We start from the raw sequence: 20,426 nt of genomic DNA, 5'->3' as shown, positions 1-20,426 counted from the left end.
AAATTCTAAAATATCTTTGTAGATTCCAGTCAACGGTGAAATTCGTTTCAGTTCTAGTGCACAAGAAATTTATGCTTTTCAGGTAGTAACACGAGCCTAAAAAAAGGGGGAGGGGGTAAAAACTGAAAGTGTGGGCGATCGGAGTCGTACCCCTTGAAACTATTTTTAGAATATTTCCAACATATCACATGTACTCATGCAGTTATCAAAAACCTGTATTTCAATTCTTAAAAAGTTACAACAAATGAGAAAACAAACATTATCCTTGAAATATTATAATTGATTACAATATTTTCAGTAATTTTGACATCGCGTACAGTGATGAAGCTCATACATTCATTTATTTCATCAAATACCGAATATGTCTTCATCCATGACACAAATGGGGTATTCCTATAGGAAGTAAGTTAAGTTAAGTTAAGCGCTATAGCACTTAATCTACGACTGGTACAAAACAACGATTATTATGTATAAGTTATTCTGGAACAAGATCTGAATTAAAGCTATCTATGAAAACGTGATTAGTCAAAATTCAAATAACCGACGAAACAAATGTTAGAAAATTAAATAGTCTTGGGATCAATCATTTCTGACTTATCCGTTCGATGTGCCGACAAGGAAAATTTGCATCACTAGAACAACAATTTTGCAAAAAGACGATTTCGAAAGAAACTAAGATAAACGTCAGCAGGAATAGACATAACCCAGTAACGTAAAGTAATTTTTTTAATTGAATGCAGTTAAAAACATACATCACAAATATTACCGAATAACAAACACATTTGTACCAGATTTTAAAATAAAGATAATAAATAGATTCGTGTTTATGCTTGTATTCTATTTCTTTGATTACTTTACGGTGTCATCTCGTTTACCATGATCTTCTTTTACAGGATGGCAAGCGGGATTTTTCATTTAACGGTTCAATCGTAGAACTACATCTGATATAGCAGATTTCCGTTTCGAAGATTTTTTTTTTATCCCAGTGATTTTTTTTTTCTTTGCTGTATTTTCGGTCAGGCGAAGGCAATTTATTATTTTTTAATTATATAACAAACGTCTGAAAGTTCCATGCCTTTTTTTATTTTACGAAAAGCGAGATAATCGGCATTAGGGACAATCCATTCAGAAACCTACTGGATTTCCTGTCTGAACAATATTTTCATTACGAGGTTCAATGATTGGTGATGATCTCCGATGATCATCAAACACCACCATATTGATAAGAAAAGAAAAAGTAAGGGGCCAGAAAACATTCAATGAAAACGTAGATTTCAAACGACCAGGAATACAGAAAACATCTAATTACCTAGCGACAATTGAATATAGCATTGGACGAGAAGCTTAATAACTTTGTGACCCATAACACTATTAAGTAAGACAACTCGAATTTATTTGACTAGACTATGTTCAGTAAAAACCTGGAAACCTTTGCTCCAAATCAAAGTGAAAATTGGTTCCAGCTAACCAATTCGCTAATATCCCCATAGTGAGGAGTTTCTTGTTGCAGACTTACAGCTTGAACTTCATTCATTACCTTTAAGAAAATTTCCTGCACAGCAGATACATATATACATTTTGTGTATATATATATGATATAAATAATCATAAATCAACAACAAAACAATCGTGCACCCATCGCAATCAAGTAACAGTCCTCAACATGGGCTAAACTTTTTTTTTTTTGTTTTTGTTTTTGTTTTTTTGTTTTTTTTTTTTTGTAGTTCTGAAATCTGTTCCGGCCTCGTTTTAAAATTGAGTTGTTTTAAATTTACTGGATACTTTTATAGGAGCTAGGTAATGGAATGGGAAATTTCTTAAATACGTTTTAAGACATACGCAACATAACTGCTATAAACGGAACATATAAAAAGAGTACGTTGACTGGTTAAAAAAACGGAAACATGAAAGGCGAACTAGCAAAGAAAGAGGCATGGCACGATTTTACCTTTTTTATGCACGTTCTTTTTTTTTTCAAGGGAAGCAGGGACAGTTGAAACTGGAAATTAAATAAACATGTGAAGGAGGGAAAAAACTGTGTGATGGGGATGAGAAGATCTACCGTACGGTGCAATGTTGAACAAGATCAAATTTTCATCTTTTTTTTTTTTTTTTATCTTTGAAAAAATCCGTGGTTACCTATTGCCGGCGATTTTGAGAGCCCACAGGAAAGTGGGTTGTGCTACTCTCTTCCGTGATAGAAAGAAAATTTCAATACGTTTTGAGGTGAGATTGGCTTCGACCTCAAATTTTCACACGGTCGTTGAATAGATCTGTGTTTTGTTACCCGGGGTAGTTTGAGATTCATCGAAGCCACTGTTGTCCAACTCAGATGCTGCTGGAATCACTGCAGGACAACGGATTTTGCTGTTTCCAACAGTATGATTGCCGCTGTGACCCACATTGCTACTTGGGATGTTTCCTTTCTTCTTTTTTAACATGGTAGCCTGTGAGTTCGTTCAACATTTATTCATTCATCTCTTTACGTAGAAACTTTATATGCACTCTAAAGTCGAACTTAATTTTTACGTTGAATCACAACACCCTAATGAAGGGTACGCTCCTTGAAAGTTCCTACAATTTGTGAACTTCGTTCGATTGGTAGATGTCGGAACCAATAGAAGAAATCTATTTGCATTAATGCTGATAAAGGTGAGTAGCACGGTATCGATTTCGTTATAAGGCTCTTTGTCGGAAAACGCTAACGACGAGGAAGTTTATTACTCCTAGAGATAGGGGTCACCATGCTCCAGTTAACCGGTTATAAGTAAGCATTTAAAGACAAGAAAAACCTCACTACAGCAGTACGAAGTAGTCGAAATACGAAAATGCTTTAACAGTCAGGTGGGAAAAGCCAAGAAGGGAACGAGGTCTTAAATAGCCTAAGTATGGATCGATGGAAAACTAGGTGGAACACGCGAGCACGAACTGGTTCAAGATCCAGTTGCAGAAAAGCGATCTAAACTCCCGTCTAAGAACGCAACAACTTGTACTTCTCTAGCTAATTCCCTCCATGGCAAGAGAAAATCAAGAACAACGACCGTGATAGAGAAGAGACAACCTATACTTCACCCTTTTTTTAATTTGATAATTAAGCACAATTCAATTGGGATTGGTGCAAGCCATATAATAAAGGCCGGAAACGCCAACGTAACGACACCTCATTTTCACGCCAATGGATCACCTTGTTTGTCTGTTTTTACGGATCTTTTATTTGTTTGTGTTCGTTTTGTATGCCTCGAATTGTCTATAGTCCCAGGATTCGAGATTTAAACAACCGATTTGGCTGCTCTCAGCTGGCTTCAACGATTAACTGTCGGACTCTCCATTTGGTCTACAAAGCCGATCATAACAGCAGCTCAACGAGGTCAAAACATTTAACTCCGTTCAGATCGTATAAAGCTTTCTGTCGACTTCCGTTCGAACTTTTATTTACCGTCTCTCTTCAAACGAGACCGGTCGACAGTTAAACCATAGATCCGGCAATATCTAACAAATCGTAATAGCTCTAGACTAGTTGGTGCAAAGCAATATTTCATAGGATACTCTGGTTTGGCAATCTCCGACACTTCTAATCCTTGTGAGGATTCTGAAACCAATTGGTGCGAGATCTTAGAATCAAACGGTCTTATAAGCGGATTGCCTCCCTCAAGCCTGGGAACAATTTTCGGGTTGGGAATCCCCCCCTTGCCCCAGTTTCTTGTGCAATTCTCTTAATAAAAGACAAGTCCCCGCTGATAAATAATGCAAGCCGAGAAATGGTCTTATCAAGTAAGTAGTGTTAAAATCGGATCTTGATGAAATAAATTTTTACCTTCAATGCTGATTTCAGTACAACTATTTCGCCAGCACATTGAATCCAAGGTTCACCATCTACTTGAATTGGTAGTTCACTGTTCATACGTATACGGATATGCCCACCCTGTTTTTGTTTTTTGTTTTTCAAGAAAATGAATTTTTCAATGAAGGGCGTCAATTTATCATCTTTATGTTAGACCTGTGCAATTCTTATAGCAGAGCGTAGTCCCGACTGAATCTGACCCAAATGGAGAACGCCAGTAACGCCTACAACTTCCAGCATGCCATCCCAATGATTTGGCACTGAGAACTGGTCGTCACGTTCAAAGCCCCATGGGTTCGCACCAGATCCCCAACTGAAAATAAAAAACCACGTTAACCAATCTTTAATTCATTCCTCCTTCAATTGAACTATATTACCTTAAAATGTTCAGAATGATAATGCCTTCGACAGGGGGTAGGTCCACTAATTTTCCGTCCACCTCCAACCGGATTTCCTTGTGCATGTCTTTGCACATTTTGCGTCCCATCATTTTTCGTATACCCATCTTGACGTACACACCCTTGTTATGTAAACTGGAAAAAAAAGAAACGAAGAAATTATGTTCCAAAGAGTTGAAACGAGTAACTTGAAGACACTGTGTTAAAATGACGCTTGAAAAAGATGAATCCGTACAATGTTTCAATAATTTACCGGCTATTGAATTTATTGGGATTTTCTTCTCGCGCATTGTGAAAATCCAAGCAAAGGTCGGCGTCGATTCCAATTCCAAAATAGTTGTTCATAACAAATATTTGGGTGTTATCCTCGTTGGAAATGGCTGTCGATGTTGACATGACTCCCCCTGTTCCACAGCCACCTTTACCGTCCTCAAATAGTTTCTCGTCTGATGGATGAAAAACCACGGTCCATCTATCAAGTCGAATTTCTTCGGCTTCTATGACATCTCGTAACAGATTTAGGGGATCTTCTCCTCCAGTATAACCTGAACAAACAAACAAAATTGTTATTTTTTTTTATTAAAGGGCATTTAGCTTTTTCTGAATAGTTAACTTTGAAAAAAAATTACCTGATCCCCAGCGGAGAACACGGGCTAAATCATTTCCTGTACCAAGTGGAACAATAGCACAAGGCGGTGAAGAGCATTCACTGTCTTGGCCGACGTTGTCGAGACACTGTAGAACCCATCCGATGGTGCCGTCACCCCCACATACCAGAATACGGTAATCCTTAACGTGTCGAAACACGTAAAGGCCCGGCAAAGGTCCACCAATATCCAGATCGTAAACTTGATATGGATTGAGAAGCTTACGAAAGCTTGTGACTAGTTCAAGGCCTTGACATCCACCCGATTTCACGTTTACAAAAACCAAAAGAGGTTGAACTTCGGGAGGAATCAGCTGAGGTATAATATTTGGCAACAAAGCGGCTGTTGGAAAATAATTAAGACAACAAAAAGAGGGATAGATTCCACAAGTTAAATGGCAATGAACAAGTTTTTATTCGTACCTGATAGGCTGCGTTCCTCATAGGTTGCATCTTTCAAAATATAGCAAGCTTGTATGGCATCATCGAAATTCTGATAGGTTAACACCATTGAACCATACTCATAATAAATTGGTCCGATTGAAGAGTATTTATTATCTTGATAAAGATATAGGAAGCGTTTTTTTAAGTAAAAATACTTAAACTTTGCAAAAGGAAGACAATGATCAACTACCTTTCCCGAGAATGTCAAGGAGAATCTTCTCATACTGACGCTGAGAAAGGTTAAACGGCAAATTGCTAACAAACACAGCCAGGTTTTCACTGCATGGAACTTCTTTCGGTTGAAGGTAAAACCGAGTGCGTTGCATCTGACGAAGAGATTCTCGGCCTATTTGCTTTAGCGATTCCCATGGAATTTCGTCCCGAGAAAGAACTCGTTCCGAAACTTTTATTTTGTTTATGTGAATTGCCGTCACAAATCGCATGCAAGAAAAGCAAAAAATAAAGATGAACATATAGAGTTTGCTTAGAAAATTAGTATATTGTGAAAAAGAAAATGAAAATCAAACATTTGAATTACCTCCTTTGTGCATGATGATTTCCGTAACAGAAAAATCTTCTGGGTTTGCAGATTCCAACCCGAAGAGGGGCAGTGATTCGCTGAGCAGACTAGCAGCGCTGGTACCACTGCTAACCGGTACAAGCTTGGGAGATTCAGACACCTGTAATCTTCCAGCATGAACGCGGACCCAACCAGAATCGGTTGATTCCCTGGTTTGTCAATTTAGCAAAGCAGAGGGAAAAAAACAAAAAACAAACAAACAAACAAACAAACAAAAGTTAGGAAGTGCCCTTAGCTTAAGGTTTAATGCATGGAAATTGTGAAACCAATCCCTTATGCGTCTATTTCTCACGGATCATGTTATAGATACCAGGCAAATTCAAGCATGAACTGTCAAATTAACTAAATGTTGTTAGTCAAAAACGTCGTAAACAATTTTTATAAAATGTTGGACATTCTCGGTGTTATAACGGTTTGTTCAGGTGGCAGTTCAGCTGACATAAGAAACAAGAACTCTTGTAGACTACGATTTACTACCATATTATCACAATATCAAGTTTCATCACGAGCTTTTCTACCCTCAAAGAGCTTGAATCTTAAACAAACGTAATGGATTTTAAGTCTCAATTTGGCATCTAATATGCTATACATTTTGGATCAAAGTTACTCCCCATCGCCCCCTAGATTTCCAGGGTTGAAATCAAGTCAAGCAATAGAAAATCCTACCGAAAACGGAGTAATAGGGCTGGCTTCCTCCCGTCTACTCGTGTCAGTAAGGGTATCGGGTAGGGCTCCTCAATTTCCTTCTCGGAATTTCCGCACAGATCTGTAAGATAATAGTCTCCTGTGAAATTAAAAAAAAAAAAAAAAAAAAAAGAGGCTCAAAAAGGTTGAATTTAAATCACTTAAACCGATTATATAATATTACTACTAATAGCTAATACTTGAAGCCGATTATTTACCGTGATGCGTTAATACCATTCATACATCTGTAAATAATAACAAGACACGTAATTAATTACCAGGATCTCCTGTCAGGTGAAATGCCCACATAGCAGCTGCGACTAGTTGTTCAACACTGGTGTGTCGGGGAACGGAGATCAGTTTGTAGCTATGGTGGCGAAACGAAGCGATCCCATCGTACACTTTAATCAATTCTAAATAGAAAATAGAAATCAATAATTGGATAATAAAACAGACTTTTTTCAAGTCGAAATGAACCTTCATCGCGGTCATCGCGTTCCCTTGATCGATCTCGTTCTCGGCTTTGACTATAGTTATCATCAGTTTCACGGAATGATTTATTGGCAGCTTCACCACCACCACCGCTGGAAAAATCTTCTGAAATGCTCCGGGCTAAGGCATGAAACAAGAAACAGAAAAGTCAAAATTCTAGTTGATTTTTGAGTTGAGAACGGCATAATTATTCATTGGTATGGTGGTATATAAAAAGAAAACTATAAATGGCATCAAGATGAATCATATTATCACACAGGTAAAATACAACACGCTCTCATATTACTGATGTTAAACATAAACTGGCTATTATTAGAGTAATAGTAAAGTAAATCACCTAATATTGTAATGGCAAATTTTTATTTACTACATCTCCACCATTTAATTTGCTATCTTTTCCCGTCTTTTCCCAAATTAGGCTATACTGCGTTGAACTATTATGTTACGTTAAGAGATACCCATTAAAGCAATGTTAATTATTCACTATAAAGTACTGTATGGCCTACTTGATTGTCACGTCATTACTATTGCAATCATTGAATCGTAGGCCATATGCATCCCAGTTTATTTACCGAGTGTTGCCATGGTTCCATAGAGTACAGGCCAAGTGCTCTTTTTTTTTTTTGGATGTCAGTACAAAGTAGGATACGCAAAACAAGGCAGTATGACGTTTGCAATGCGTAATCAACTGTTTCATTCAGAACTATAATGCTATAACATAAGAAGCCAAATGAGGGCTGATTTTAAAAAAATCAATTCATAAAGTATTAGTTTAGCACATGAGCGAAAATTGTAGGAGACGTATACGTAAAATATACGGGAAAAAAATTATTCTAAAAATTTTTATATTGCTGTGGAAATTGTAATCAAATGATACGAGTAAAATTCTATTTAAGCTGCCTTTTTTTCTGACATGTTACAACAGAAAATGCTCCAGTGTACACTGTACATAGTTTTGCACTAAGAAAAACGTTTCCTATGGGATAAGAAGAAAGCGGAACGTTGATGAATTGATAATTCCTAGTTAAGATTCTTCCCTCCGCGGAATCAAATGTTTCCTCCATAGGGGTCGGAAGATGGTAAATCAGAGAATGGGTTTGTACAATCTCTCTTAATGTCATGTTCAGCTAAATTTAATTTGGAACATAACATTACCCAACTAAACCTGTGACCCAAATATTTGTGTAGAAGAGTAGCCAAACAAATTTTCCCATTAATCTTCTCAGGGGAAGTTTCTTTCGTACGAACTAAGGTGATTATCTTCTATTTTTATGGCTATTACCGAGCGTCCTGCTAATGAATTTGTGGAATCAATATTTCATAACCGCACAACAGCACTGACACGAATGTTCGTTAAACTACTATATTCGTTGCATTATGCTTTTCTGTAACGATTGTTCAGCATGCATCATTTTCACGAGCATCAGACAAACAGGATTTTCCCGATTTTGGAAATACACTATTTGACTCTGGGAGATCCGATTCAATCCCTATATAACAAGGAAAATGAATATTCATTTTCGCAATTAAAATAGCATCAATCTAATGCATCAACGTTATCAAATTTCAATTCCACTTATCCTACTTTTATCATAAGGAGAAAAATATCACTTATGGTGAAAAAATATGTTTAACGGATTCACGTTCATCTACTACACCCCAGTGGCAATTTAGAATGCATATCGATAATTAAAGAATTAAAAGCAAGCAAGGGAAACTCATACTCATTTAGCATTGAAATACTTACGTGATGCTGTTTCTCTCCTCCTTGGCTGTGATCCTATCAGCGTTTCCAATGCCACTGTATGGCAGTTATTACTAACGGCGTGCGGTGGAAGAAGACTTGGCGCAAGGACCCCGTAATTGCATTCGGGATTTACTGATTTGTAACACATGGAATGAACCTGCACATATAGGAGGAAAGGAAACATAAAATAAGCAGCATATAGACACAACAGCTTCGTTACTGACATATTACTGGTCTGCTGTTATAAACGAATTGGGCGGATAATTAGTGATACACGTAGATGCCAAAAATATCCAAAAAACGCATACGGTTTGGGGGCTTTTTTAACCGGGCTCTTAAGACGGAAGGATGTCTATTACACGATGGATATTTTTGGTACCTACTGTATATTTTCTGCTAATAAATTGAAATTACGCAGGTGAATTCGTTTGTTGCAGCGGATCACAAGAGTAAATGTTTCTTTTGGGTTTTTCTTAATGTATAAAAGGTCCATTTACCGCAAATCCACACCATTCACATTTCCATCCTGCAAGACATTCGGCACTCCAACACGATTTCCGGCAACATATACACTTGGCGCCAGTTGGCAAATTTCCCTCTCGCCAGTAGTGGGTAGGCCGAATATCCTCCAATGTCCATCCAGGTGTGTAGGTAGAAGCTTGGCGACAATTTGGCAGGGCTCCATCCTTGCACTCGGCATGCACGTGATAGTCACAAACTAAGGAATATCAAAAATACATGGATTCAAGTGGGTTCATGAGGAATGCACATTTCGTTAAGATGAACGTTATCATTTTTCTTATTAAACGTCTAACTTAGGGAAATGTTTCTAAAATTTAATTCCAGGGAGCAGAATAAAAATTTGTGATAGGATCGGAAGAATTTATTTTTATCGTATTTTTTTTTTATTTATTTTTTATTTCGTACCTTCACATCGAAACGAATAGGTGTCATCCAGACGCTTCCGGCATACGTTACAAAACCGTCGTTTTTGACTGTGGTGGTTAGATTCGGCCCAAAAGTGTGCGACTGGTGTCTGAAACAAGGGCAAAAAAAAAAACTGAGTGAATGCGTTGTAGTAAAACTGCCAATAATTTTTTAACTGTTAACAGCATTTGAATTGGGAGACGAACATCTTTGAAAAGGATCTGTAAGCTAAGCAGACATTAAATTCCCTTTTTTAAGCTTCCTGCCTCCTTAATTTAATTGTTTCCTGTTAGGGAATATACGACATATTTTAAGTTACAAACTATGGCGATATTCTTGTCAAACATTGCGATGTATCGAACGAAACGTATTTATCTTAAGTTAACATTTTTCTTTGTTTCTATCCTTATATAATACAAATAACCGTCCCTAACCTGAACATGTTCTTAGAGACCTGTAAATAAGAATAGAAGCTTCGTAAATAAATACATGTTTTAAAATTTTCTGCTGATGAAAAAAATGGCATAAATAACAAAGCTTTGTTGACTTAACATGATAACTAAGCGCTTTCATATTTTCCCATCTTATTGCTCTAAACGAGAAAACATCGAAGACATCGCTCTTTGATTCATCCTTGAATTCTTTACAAAAAACTAAGAAGATGATATGGTGCCTTTCGTTTGCTATTCCTACTATACGTACACCTACCCTCTTTTGTCCCAACAAATATTCCCAAACAGCATGTTCCAAATAATCCACAACTTCCCCTCCGCGAGAAAAAGAAAACAATTTTGAGAAACCCCCGAGAAAGTTCCCTGTTCTGCTTCACAATTACACAGAAAAATCCTCAGTGCTGGATGCCCTCAACGTACCGATTTTTGTTTGCCATGGAAATTTCCGGAAAAGCTAGAAAAAGGTACTTGGTTTAACAGCCAGAAGGCAAAAATCTTTTCGGACAAGATGTGTACAAATACGAAGCAACTTTATTTTTTTGCTTTTGTTTTTCTTACCTATTTGATAACTTTCATTACCAGACAATTCAAATGCTTTTTGCTTTTTCTACCTTTTCTCCCCAAAAACACAGTAGAGCTGCGATGTTCAAGACTTCACTTTTTTTTTTGTGAGACTACGGCTCGGCCCCGCGGCGATTGGGTAGCTTTTTTGGCGATCGGGTAGGTAATTTTGATTTTCGGTGCGGATCTGACAGATCGCAGATCGTCCATTTTCTTACCCATGGGTAAACAGATCCAAGCCGGTTCCAAACAAAAAAAGGACCCAGATCCTAGAACCAGTTGCTGGACCCGGTTCTACGACCCGGTTCTAAGAAAAAGTTCCCAAACCCGGTTCTAAAAACCGGTTACACTGGTTTTTTTACCCGTTTACCCGACTTCTTTTAAGCCGCCATCTTAAAAAATGGCGGAAGATCTAACCGATCGCACCGAAGAACCGCACCGGAACCGATCTTTTTCTGGAGAACACGAACTGATCTCAACAGATAGATCATTTTTCGGATAGATCAGATCGGTTTACCCGATCTCGGTCAATCGGGGCCGAGCCCTACGTGAGACTAAAAATGTTTTGGCAAACATGACACATGCATGGTGTCCGGTTTCCGTATTATTACCAGGACATTACTACCTTCTGGATAGAGTGTGGGTTTGATCCGCTAGATGACTCTTTAAGCGACATCCCGTAGAAAGATAGGAGACAGATGTAAATAAAGCATAAAACAGACAGGATATGGATACACTAGCAGACAAATAGAAAAAGCTATTTACGTATAAATGCACAACCGTATTCTATGACTGCTCCTGGTGACCCCGAGAGCTAATGAAAGTCAAAAAAGATTCGCAGGGAAAAAAGGCCACTCTACTGGGCCATGTTAATAAAGTGGTCATTTCATTTCCCTTCTTTATAGGGGTTTTCTTGATTGGATCATTCATGACATTTGAATCCATATTTAAATTAGTTCGTCGCGTCTGCAAGCGCTAGCTGTTGCTAGGTTACCAGACAAGATGACGGCCTTTCATGACTTATCGTCCAAACGATAAGTTACGTTCTTCATAGGGCAAAAGTGACGGCGCAGCAATTCAAGACGTATCGTCTAGTAGTGCGCGACCATGTTGAGAAATTACTGATCCAAGCTGAGAATCTCAGCTACTTGATACGACCTTGGTCTCCTCGAGCAACAAGGTCTCTGAGACGGCGTCTTAATGTGCAGACGATAAACACGCCAAAGCTAATAACAGGCTGGTCGCAGACTATCTCGTCGATCCTTAGCGACGAATCGCACCGTCACTTTTTCTGCTGAGGAAAGTCGATTCTTATCGACTAGTCTATAAGAGTCGACTTGTCCATTAGAGTGTGCCTTTTTTATAGCTAGTTTGTAATGATTATTGTAGGCCTATTAAATCGTTTGAATCTAGGGTTTAAATATAAAAACGTTTGCAGAATACATTTATTTTAAATTCTTGTGTGTATTGTTAATGAACGCTTGATTTTAAAGTTGTGATTTAAGGTGTGTTTTCTTCACGAGCAAGACTGAAGAGTGCATTAATCATTACTGATTTTTGGTCATCGTCCAATTCCCATCCTTTTAGACCACGAAGAATTTTCGAAAAAATGTTCAGCATATCGGTTTTTTCGGCAGGATCTACATCAGATGGGTTTTCTTCAGGAAAAACACTGAAAAATACGGCAATCATTTTTGATTTTTGATCAACGTCCAATTCCAGTAGTGTAAAATCATAAAGAATATTCGAGAAAATGTTCAGCATGTCTGTTTTCTTGTCCTGACCTGGATAAAGTGTGTTTTCTTCACGAGCAACACTGGAGAATATGTTAATCATTTCTGATTTTTGGTTAACGTCCAATGCCAGGGTTGTAAGATCATAAACAATATTCGAGAAAACGCTCAGCATGTTCCTTTTCTTGGCAGGGTTCGCAGCAGGTGTGTTTTCTCCACGTTCAACACTGGACAGAACGTTAATCATTTCTGATTGTTTGTCAACGTCCAATTCCAGTGCTTTAAGATCATGAAGAATTTTCGAGAACGTTTTCAGTATGTATGTTTTCTCGGCAGTGTCCACATCAGGTGTATTTTCTTCACGAGCAAGACTGAATAGTGCGTTAATCATTGCTGATTTTTGGTCATCGCCCAATTCCAATCCTTTTAGACCATGAAGAATTTTCGAGAAAATGTTCAGCATGTCGGTTTTCTCGGCAGGATCTACATCAGACGGGTTTTCTTCAGGAGAAACACTGAAAAATACGGCAATCATTTTTGATTTTTGATCAACGTCCAATTCCAGTAGTGTAAGATCATAAAGAATATTCGAGAAAATGTTCAGCATGTCTGTGTTCTTGGCCTGACCTGGATAAGGTGTGTTTTCTTCACGAGCAACACTGGAGAGTACGTTAATCATTTCTGATTTTTGGTTAACGTCCAATGCCAGGGTTGTAAGATCATTGACAATATTCGAGAAAACGCTCAGCATGTTCATTTTATTGGCAGGCTCCGCACCTGGTGTGTTTTCTCCACGTGCAACACTGGACAGAACGTTAATCATTTCTGATTGTTTGTCAACGTCCAATTCCAGTGCTTTAAGATCATGAAGAATTTCCGAGAACATTTTCAGTATGTATGTTTTCTCGGCAGTATCCGCATCAGGTGTATTTTCTTCACGAGCAAGACTGAATAGTGCGTTAATCATTGCTGATTTTTGGTCATCGCCCAATTCCAATCCTTTTAGACCATGAAGAATTTTCGAGAAAATGTTCAGCATGTCGGTTTTCTCGGCAGGATCTACATCAGACGGGTTTTCTTCAGGAGAAACACTGAAAAAATACGGCAATCATTTTTGATTTTTGATCAACGTCCAATTCCAGTAGTGTAAGATCATAAAGAATATTCGAGAAAATGTTCAGCATGTCTGTTTTCTTGGCCTGGCCTGGATAAGGTGTGTTTTCTTCACGAGCAACACTGTAGAGTACGTTAATCATTTCTGATTTATGGTCAACGTCCAATGCCAAGGTTGTAAGATCATAAACAATATTCGAGAAAACGCTCAGCATGTTCATTTTCTTGGCAGGGTCCGCATCAGGTGTGTTTTCTCCACGTGCAACACTGCACAGAACGTTAATCATTTCTGATTGTTTGTCAACGTTCAATTTCAGTGCTTTAAGATCATGAAGAATTTTCGAGAACGTTTTCAGTATGTATGTTTTCTCGGCAGTGTCCGCATCAGGTGTATTTTCTTCACGAGCAAGACTGAATAGTGCGTTAATCATTACTGATTTCTGGTCATCGCCCAATTCCAATCCTTTTAGACCATGAAGAATTTTCGAGAAAATGTTCAGCATGTCGGTTTTCTCGGCAGGATCTACATCAGATGGGTTTTCTTCAAGAAAAACACTGAAAAAAACGGCAATCATTTTTGATTTTTGATCAACGTCCAATTCCAGTAGTGTAAGATCATAAAGAATATTCGAGAAAATGTTCAGCATGTCTGTGTTCTTGGCCTGACCTGGATAAGGTGTGTTTTCTTCACGAGCAACAGTGGAGAGTACGTTAATCATTTCTGATTTTTGGTCAACGTCCAATGCCAGGGTTGTAAGATCATTGACAATATTCGAGAAAACGCTCAGCATGTTCATTTTATTGGCAGGGTCCGCACCAGGTGTGTTTTCTCCACGTGCAACACTGGACAGAACGTTAATCATTTCTGATTGTTTGTCAACGTCCAATTCCAGTGCTTTAAGATCATGAAGAATTTCCGAGAACATTTTCAGTATGTATGTTTTCTCGGCAGTGTCCGCATCAGGTGTATTTTCTTCACGAGCAAGACTGAATAGTGCGTTAATCATTGCTGATTTTTGATCATCGCCCAATTCCAATCCTTTTAGACCATGAAGAATTTTCGAGAAAATGTTCAGCATGTCGGTTTTCTCGGCAGGATCTACATCAGATGGGTTTTCTTCAGGAGAAACACTGAAAAATACGGCAATCATTTTTGATTTTTGATCAACGTCCAATTCCAGTAGTGTAAGATCATAAAGAATATTCGAGAAAATGTTCAGCATGTCTGTTTTCTTGGCCTGACCTGGATAAGGTGTGTTTTCTTCACGAGCAACACTGGAGAGTACGTTAATCATTTCTGATTTATGGTCAACGTCCAATGCCATGGTTGTAAGATCATAAACAATATTCGAGAAAACGCTCAGCATGTTCATTTTCTTGGCAGGGTCCGCATCAGGTGTGTTTTCTCCACGTGCAACACTGGACAGAACGTTAATCATTTCTGATTGTTTGTCAACGTCCAATTCCAGTGCTTTAAGATCATGAAGAATTTTCGAGAACGTTTTCAGAATGTATGTTTTCTCGGCAGTGTCCGCATCAGGTGTATTTTCTTCACGAGCAAGACTGAAGAGTGCGTTAATCATTACTGATTTCTGGTCATCGCCCAATTCCAATCCTTTTAGACCATGAAGAATTTTCGAGAAAATGTTCAGCATGTCGGTTTTCTCGGCAGGATCTACATCAGATGTGTTTTCTTCAGGAGAAACACTGAAAAAAACGGCAATCATTTTTGATTTTTGATCAACGTCCAATTCCAGTAGTGTAAGATCATAAAGAATATTCGAGAAAATGTTCAGCATGTCTGTTTTCTTGGCCTGACCTCGATAAGGTGTGTTTTCTTCACGAACAACACTGGAGAGTACGTTAATCATTTCTGATTTTTGGTCAACGTTCAATGCCAGTGTTGTAAGATCATAAACAATATTCGAGAAAACGCTCAGCATGTTCATTTTTTTGGCAGGGTCCGCATCATGTGTGTTTTCTCCACGTGCAACACTGAACAGAACGTTAATCATTCCTGAATTTTGGTCAACGTCCAATTCCAGTCCTTTAAGATCATGGAGAATTTCCGAGAAAATTTTCAGTATGTCGGTTTTCTTGGCAGGATCTACATCAGGTGTGCTTTCTTCAGGAGAAACACTGAAAAGTACGGCAATCATTTTTGATTTTTGATCAACGTCCAATTCCAGTGGTTTAAGATCATAAAGAATATTCGTGAAAATGTTTAGCACGTTTGTTTCCTTGGCTGGAGATACTATCATAGAAAGTAGACTCTCCATTTGTGATCTTGTTTCATCTATGGCGTGGTAGTCAACGACTGCAGACAGAGAATTTGCGGCCTTCAGCTTTAACCCGATGCTTTTCTCCTCGTTAATGTCTTGAAGGATTGCTATCATTTTCGATTTGATTTTTGTTTCGGTTTCTTGTGAAGCTATTTTCAAGAGAAGTTTTAGCATTTTCCACTTGACGGCCTCATCAATGTTTTGCGAAACGATCTTTGACATGAGCTTCACCATTTTCAGTCTAATTGCCTTATCGTGCTCGGGCCGACCCATTATGTTTTCTAGGACCTGAAACATTTTCGGTTTGATATCCTGGTCAATTCCTTGCTCCGAAAGGAGTATCAAAAACTTGTTAAAGAAATCCCTTTCTTCTGCTGAATTTGTCTCGGAAGAAACAAAAGACGACAAGACACCTGTCATTTTCTTTTCGAGGTTGAAGTTTTTCGTAGACTCTATTTTCGCTTCTGTGTTGTGATCAGTGCCACGAGAAACCATAGATGACAGAAGGGCTACCATATTTTGGTCGTTTCCTGGAATGGTCTTTTGTAAAAGAAATACCGGTTCTATGTTGTTACTGTTGTCATCGTCGTTTTCCGAGAAACTAGTAAGAGAAATCTTCCTTTCTTGTGGTTTTCGAACGTAAATGTTGTCGGTATTTTTATCGTCAGGGTCGTAAATGTCTGATCTAGGGTGGGCAATTTTTCCTTCTAGCAGAATACCTGATGAGCTTCCAGGAAAGGTAGGATGAGAAGCTGTAGACAGTTCTGGTGGTTCTGGTGGTGACTGGACAATTGCAGAATAGCTGTTTTCTGTAGGACACTTAAGAGGTGGGCATGCTTCTTCCATGTTACTCAACATAACGATGAAGCCCACACACACTGTAATACTACAGACAACTGCAATAAGTGTGGACACTGCTAAGTAGCATGTTGTAAACTTAACCATTTTCAAGTTTGATCAGAAATTGTTTATTGCCTCTTTCGATTATGCCCCTTTATAAATAAATGCAACTTTTGAACCACGCATGTGTAAAATCTTGAGGTTTTCTTGAATTGTTTTTCGAAAACTGCAAGTCACCTCTAAAGTTTTAGTTTTTTAGTTTATAATGTCTATAGTCACATTAAGTTCAATATGATTTTATTGAAATTTGCCTTAAATAATCTGAAAAATATCAATTTCCCGATAGGGATTCTATCAAAATCACCTCATGTGTACTACGATGCCGATTTATCCGATATTTTTCAATAGATGGCGTTTGCTGCAATACGGATTTTAACACAGGTTTGAGGGTTATTCAGATGCGTGTTATACGTTTTTGTTTCTCGTTTGTCGTGCTGCCGCTCCCTTACTAACGCTTTTGCAAAGCTGAAATAACGGCTGACTGGTTGGTCATGTCTTTTGCGATTTTGGGGTCAATTAATTAAGCAGTTGTTTTCTAGATGGCGTTGCTTTTTTTAAGGCTTGATTTTGTGTTGCTAGGTGGCGTTTGGCTTGAAAATATGAAGAAAGCATTTCTTTCATTTAAATTTGGTACCTTCATTTTATTCAATAATTTTTCGTTTAGTCGCCATATTTTTTTAGTGACGTCATGTAATAATTTGAATTTGAATTTTTGAACGTTCTGTTTATGAACCTTACAAAACTGAAATTAAAGTAATACATTAATATTATTATTAACATCCATGCAAGAGTATTAACGAATCGATTGACCAAGATGAAAATGCTGAACTATTTAGCAATTCTAATACTGAACCACGGTCTAACAGGAGAGTCTCCTGTTAGACCGTGACTGAACCTTCAGCAAAAGACTCTCTGTCATGTTGGGTTTGGAAACATTTCACGAAAATTAAGTCGAAGCCAGGGAAAGCAGTCTGCAAGCATTTTAAAAAAGTGATGGTAATATTAATTTGAAATAGCCAGCAGTGTACGCCAGCGACATAGTGGCCGGTACGACAATACTTCAACGTTGAAAAATAGATATTTGGCGTGACGGGCCGCCACAGTAACATGTATAAAAACGCGCGCCAGAAAATTCCGATTAGCAACACCACCACCAAGCTGTGCATAACCTTGCAGACTTGCTCATTCTGTTTTATTGTTTGACAGACGTAAATTGGGCAGAAAGGTAAGAACTAAACACAGCAACACAATTTATTAGCTTAAAAAAAAGTTTTCAAAATTCCCGCAACTATTTCCACGCTAACACAGGAAACTACATTACGCAATCCCTTGACCGTATCTAAGCAAAAGGAGCGTGTTTCTGATAACCAGAATGGATGCGTTTTTAAAAACTGGAAAGCTCTCCAATCAACCGAAGGAAAGTGGAGCATCCTCGGTTTCTGAGCCATTACAACGAAAACGAGGTTCCTTAATACCTTGGGTTGAAAAATAGTAAAACAAGTTTGGTTTCAAAGCTTGAAACGAACAGCTGTATGTAATGTGTATTTGTGCCATAGCCGTCCTAGAACAATCAATGAAGTTTCATACCAAGAGGAAGTAGTTGCTGTGCTTCAGAAATCTCTTCAAGGAGCTGATCTTCCTAATCTTTTGTTCTATGGCCCTCCTGGTACTGGTAAAACTAGCACAATATTGGCAGCTGCTAGAGAACTGTTTGGTGACATTTACAAGGAGAGGTTGTAACTGACGCCGGTGCATTACCGGCTTCAAAATTTTAAGAGTAAATCTATATTCATCTTACCAGGTACGGGAAATACTGTCGTTAAAGCAGTTAGCGTTCGCGTTCTCAAGAGGAATGACCAGACATGTGAACTACAGACCATAATTCGTGACAGGTGTTTATGTTTATATATTTTTTAGTTACTCTAACTGTTTAGTTTTCATATGATATGATTGACTCTATGTGAACTAAAAATAGTTTTACACCTTGTTGCAGAATCAACAACTGGGCCACTTTTGTGTGCCAATACTGACAACTAATTTAAGAAGTGTTTCAATTCTGGAATTTTTTCAACCAACTAACAACTTATTCATGTTTTTGTTCCAACAATTTTATAGGAATACTAGTTGAAATGATTTCAAATTTTATGCTGACAGATTGGTATGCATAGCCTTTTCATTTAGATTTCTGGGCATTCTCATTTTTAAGATTTTTTTATCTAGATTCGTCTTGTTATAGAGGAAAGCTTAAACCAGCTTCCCTATTCATCTTGCACAGTTGTAACTCCTATAGGATTTCCATATGATGGTTTGCAATTTGAAAAGGGAAATTGTGGGGTGTCCATTGTCAGAAGTGGAGAAGCTATGGAACAGGTATGTACAGGTATGTCCAAAAGCTTATGAAGACATCTTTCCTATTTGTTTATTTTCTATTTTAATAGTTTGTCTTTCATTAAAAGGGACTTAGGGATTGCTGTAGATCAATGAGAATTGGGAAAATTTTGATTGACTCAGATCATGATACCCATGAAGCTAAAGTTGTTTATGGTAAGTTTCCTGAAGACATTTCACAAAGAAAAGTTCTTCTTGTGTATCCAATCATGAGTGAGTATATAAATATCAATGGTATCCCTACAGAGCAGTTCGACCTAAATTTGTCCACTCCGCCAACGTGCCCGTAGTACATATTCCGGCTGATATCATGGCATCGACTGACGTGATTGTAGTTTTACCGCACTTAGATACCGTGGCCAAAGCTTTATTATGTATTTACGAACATATTGCCCTATGGGGAAAGTTTTAGTCAAATATGCATTTAAAAGGCTTTCAAATCGACGATAAATATTTATTTACGCTTGTGTTTGTATAACTCTGGCCAAAGAATCGTGAGTCTCTTCTAGATTTTTGTATGATTTCCAACCATTTCATTAGTTCGGCCATATAAATACGTTTGTGAACTAAAACCTTGTTTTACTAGTAAGATACTAGTAAAACAAGTAACAACTAGTATTTGAAATTGGTGTTTGCATAATCCACTCTACTGCCGTGCATTACCGGCTTTAAAATTTTAGGAGTAAATCTATATTCATCTTACCAGGTACGGGCAATACTGTCGTTAAAGCAGTTAGCGTTCTAAAGGATCATTCGGTGCTGGGGAGAAAAATATTGTCCTTGCTAACCTTTTCTGTACTCCTCCAGCAACCCGAACAATAGTAACAGCCTTTCCTCAGGTAAGTGTTGAGATACGTCTGAATTTGAACGAAAATGAATTTTTGTTCGTATAGATGAAAATCTTGACTTCTGAGATTCATCCAGTTGCACCTAATCACTTTGGACAGAAATACTTCGGAACTGATTAAATACAATTTAATAAACAAACTTGTATTGTTAGATTTATTCGTATAAGGTAAATGATCGGTATAGAAAGTAACAACTTTGAAGATTTTTTATGGTGTTTATTTTACAAACTCAACAGGGATGAGTGTTTATTACTTAACTATGAAAGTAATTTTTTAAAACATATCTGCTGTCCAGTAATCGTTTCAGTTCCTTTCTTTTTTGGGCACTTCGAACCAGACTTAAACGTGCTTTATAATCTGCTTTCCATGTTTTATAATGTTGTTTCTATG

The 20,426-nt window shown here is 37.8% G+C and overlaps 2 protein-coding genes and 1 pseudogene across 2 annotated transcripts; 1 reads left to right on the top strand and 2 right to left on the bottom strand.

Moving 5' to 3' along the window:
* Positions 1–197: 197 nt before the first annotated feature.
* On the bottom strand, positions 198–11,448 carry LOC116935926 (diacylglycerol kinase theta-like). Its single transcript, XM_045168256.1, has 16 exons — positions 11,398–11,448; positions 9,760–9,868; positions 9,330–9,550; positions 8,833–8,989; positions 7,071–7,205; positions 6,872–7,006; positions 6,576–6,693; positions 5,868–6,058; positions 5,520–5,732; positions 5,309–5,443; positions 4,869–5,228; positions 4,493–4,784; positions 4,219–4,374; positions 3,998–4,154; positions 3,815–3,922; positions 198–2,447 (listed from the first exon to the last, which is right to left on the bottom strand). Exons 1-16 carry the CDS (start codon positions 11,446–11,448, stop codon positions 2,253–2,255), a joined length of 2,733 nt encoding a protein of 910 aa, XP_045024191.1. The 3' UTR covers positions 198–2,252.
* Positions 11,449–12,216: 768 nt separating this feature from the next.
* LOC123469251 lies at positions 12,217–16,884 on the bottom strand. Its single transcript, XM_045168129.1, has 2 exons — positions 12,557–16,884; positions 12,217–12,444 (listed from the first exon to the last, which is right to left on the bottom strand). Exon 1 carries the CDS (start codon positions 16,843–16,845, stop codon positions 13,585–13,587), a length of 3,261 nt encoding a protein of 1,086 aa, XP_045024064.1. The 5' UTR covers positions 16,846–16,884; the 3' UTR covers positions 12,217–12,444; positions 12,557–13,584.
* LOC116933147 lies at positions 16,881–20,175 on the top strand (annotated as a pseudogene).
* The last annotated feature ends 251 nt before the right edge of the window (positions 20,176–20,426 follow it).

The sequence above is a fragment of the Daphnia magna genome, linkage group LG1, assembly GCF_020631705.1.
Source record: "Daphnia magna isolate NIES linkage group LG1, ASM2063170v1.1, whole genome shotgun sequence".
In the NCBI taxonomy this organism is placed as follows: domain Eukaryota; kingdom Metazoa; phylum Arthropoda; class Branchiopoda; order Diplostraca; family Daphniidae; genus Daphnia; species Daphnia magna.
Note: the sequence above shows the minus strand (reverse complement) of the source record. Positions and strands in the feature narration are given on the sequence as shown.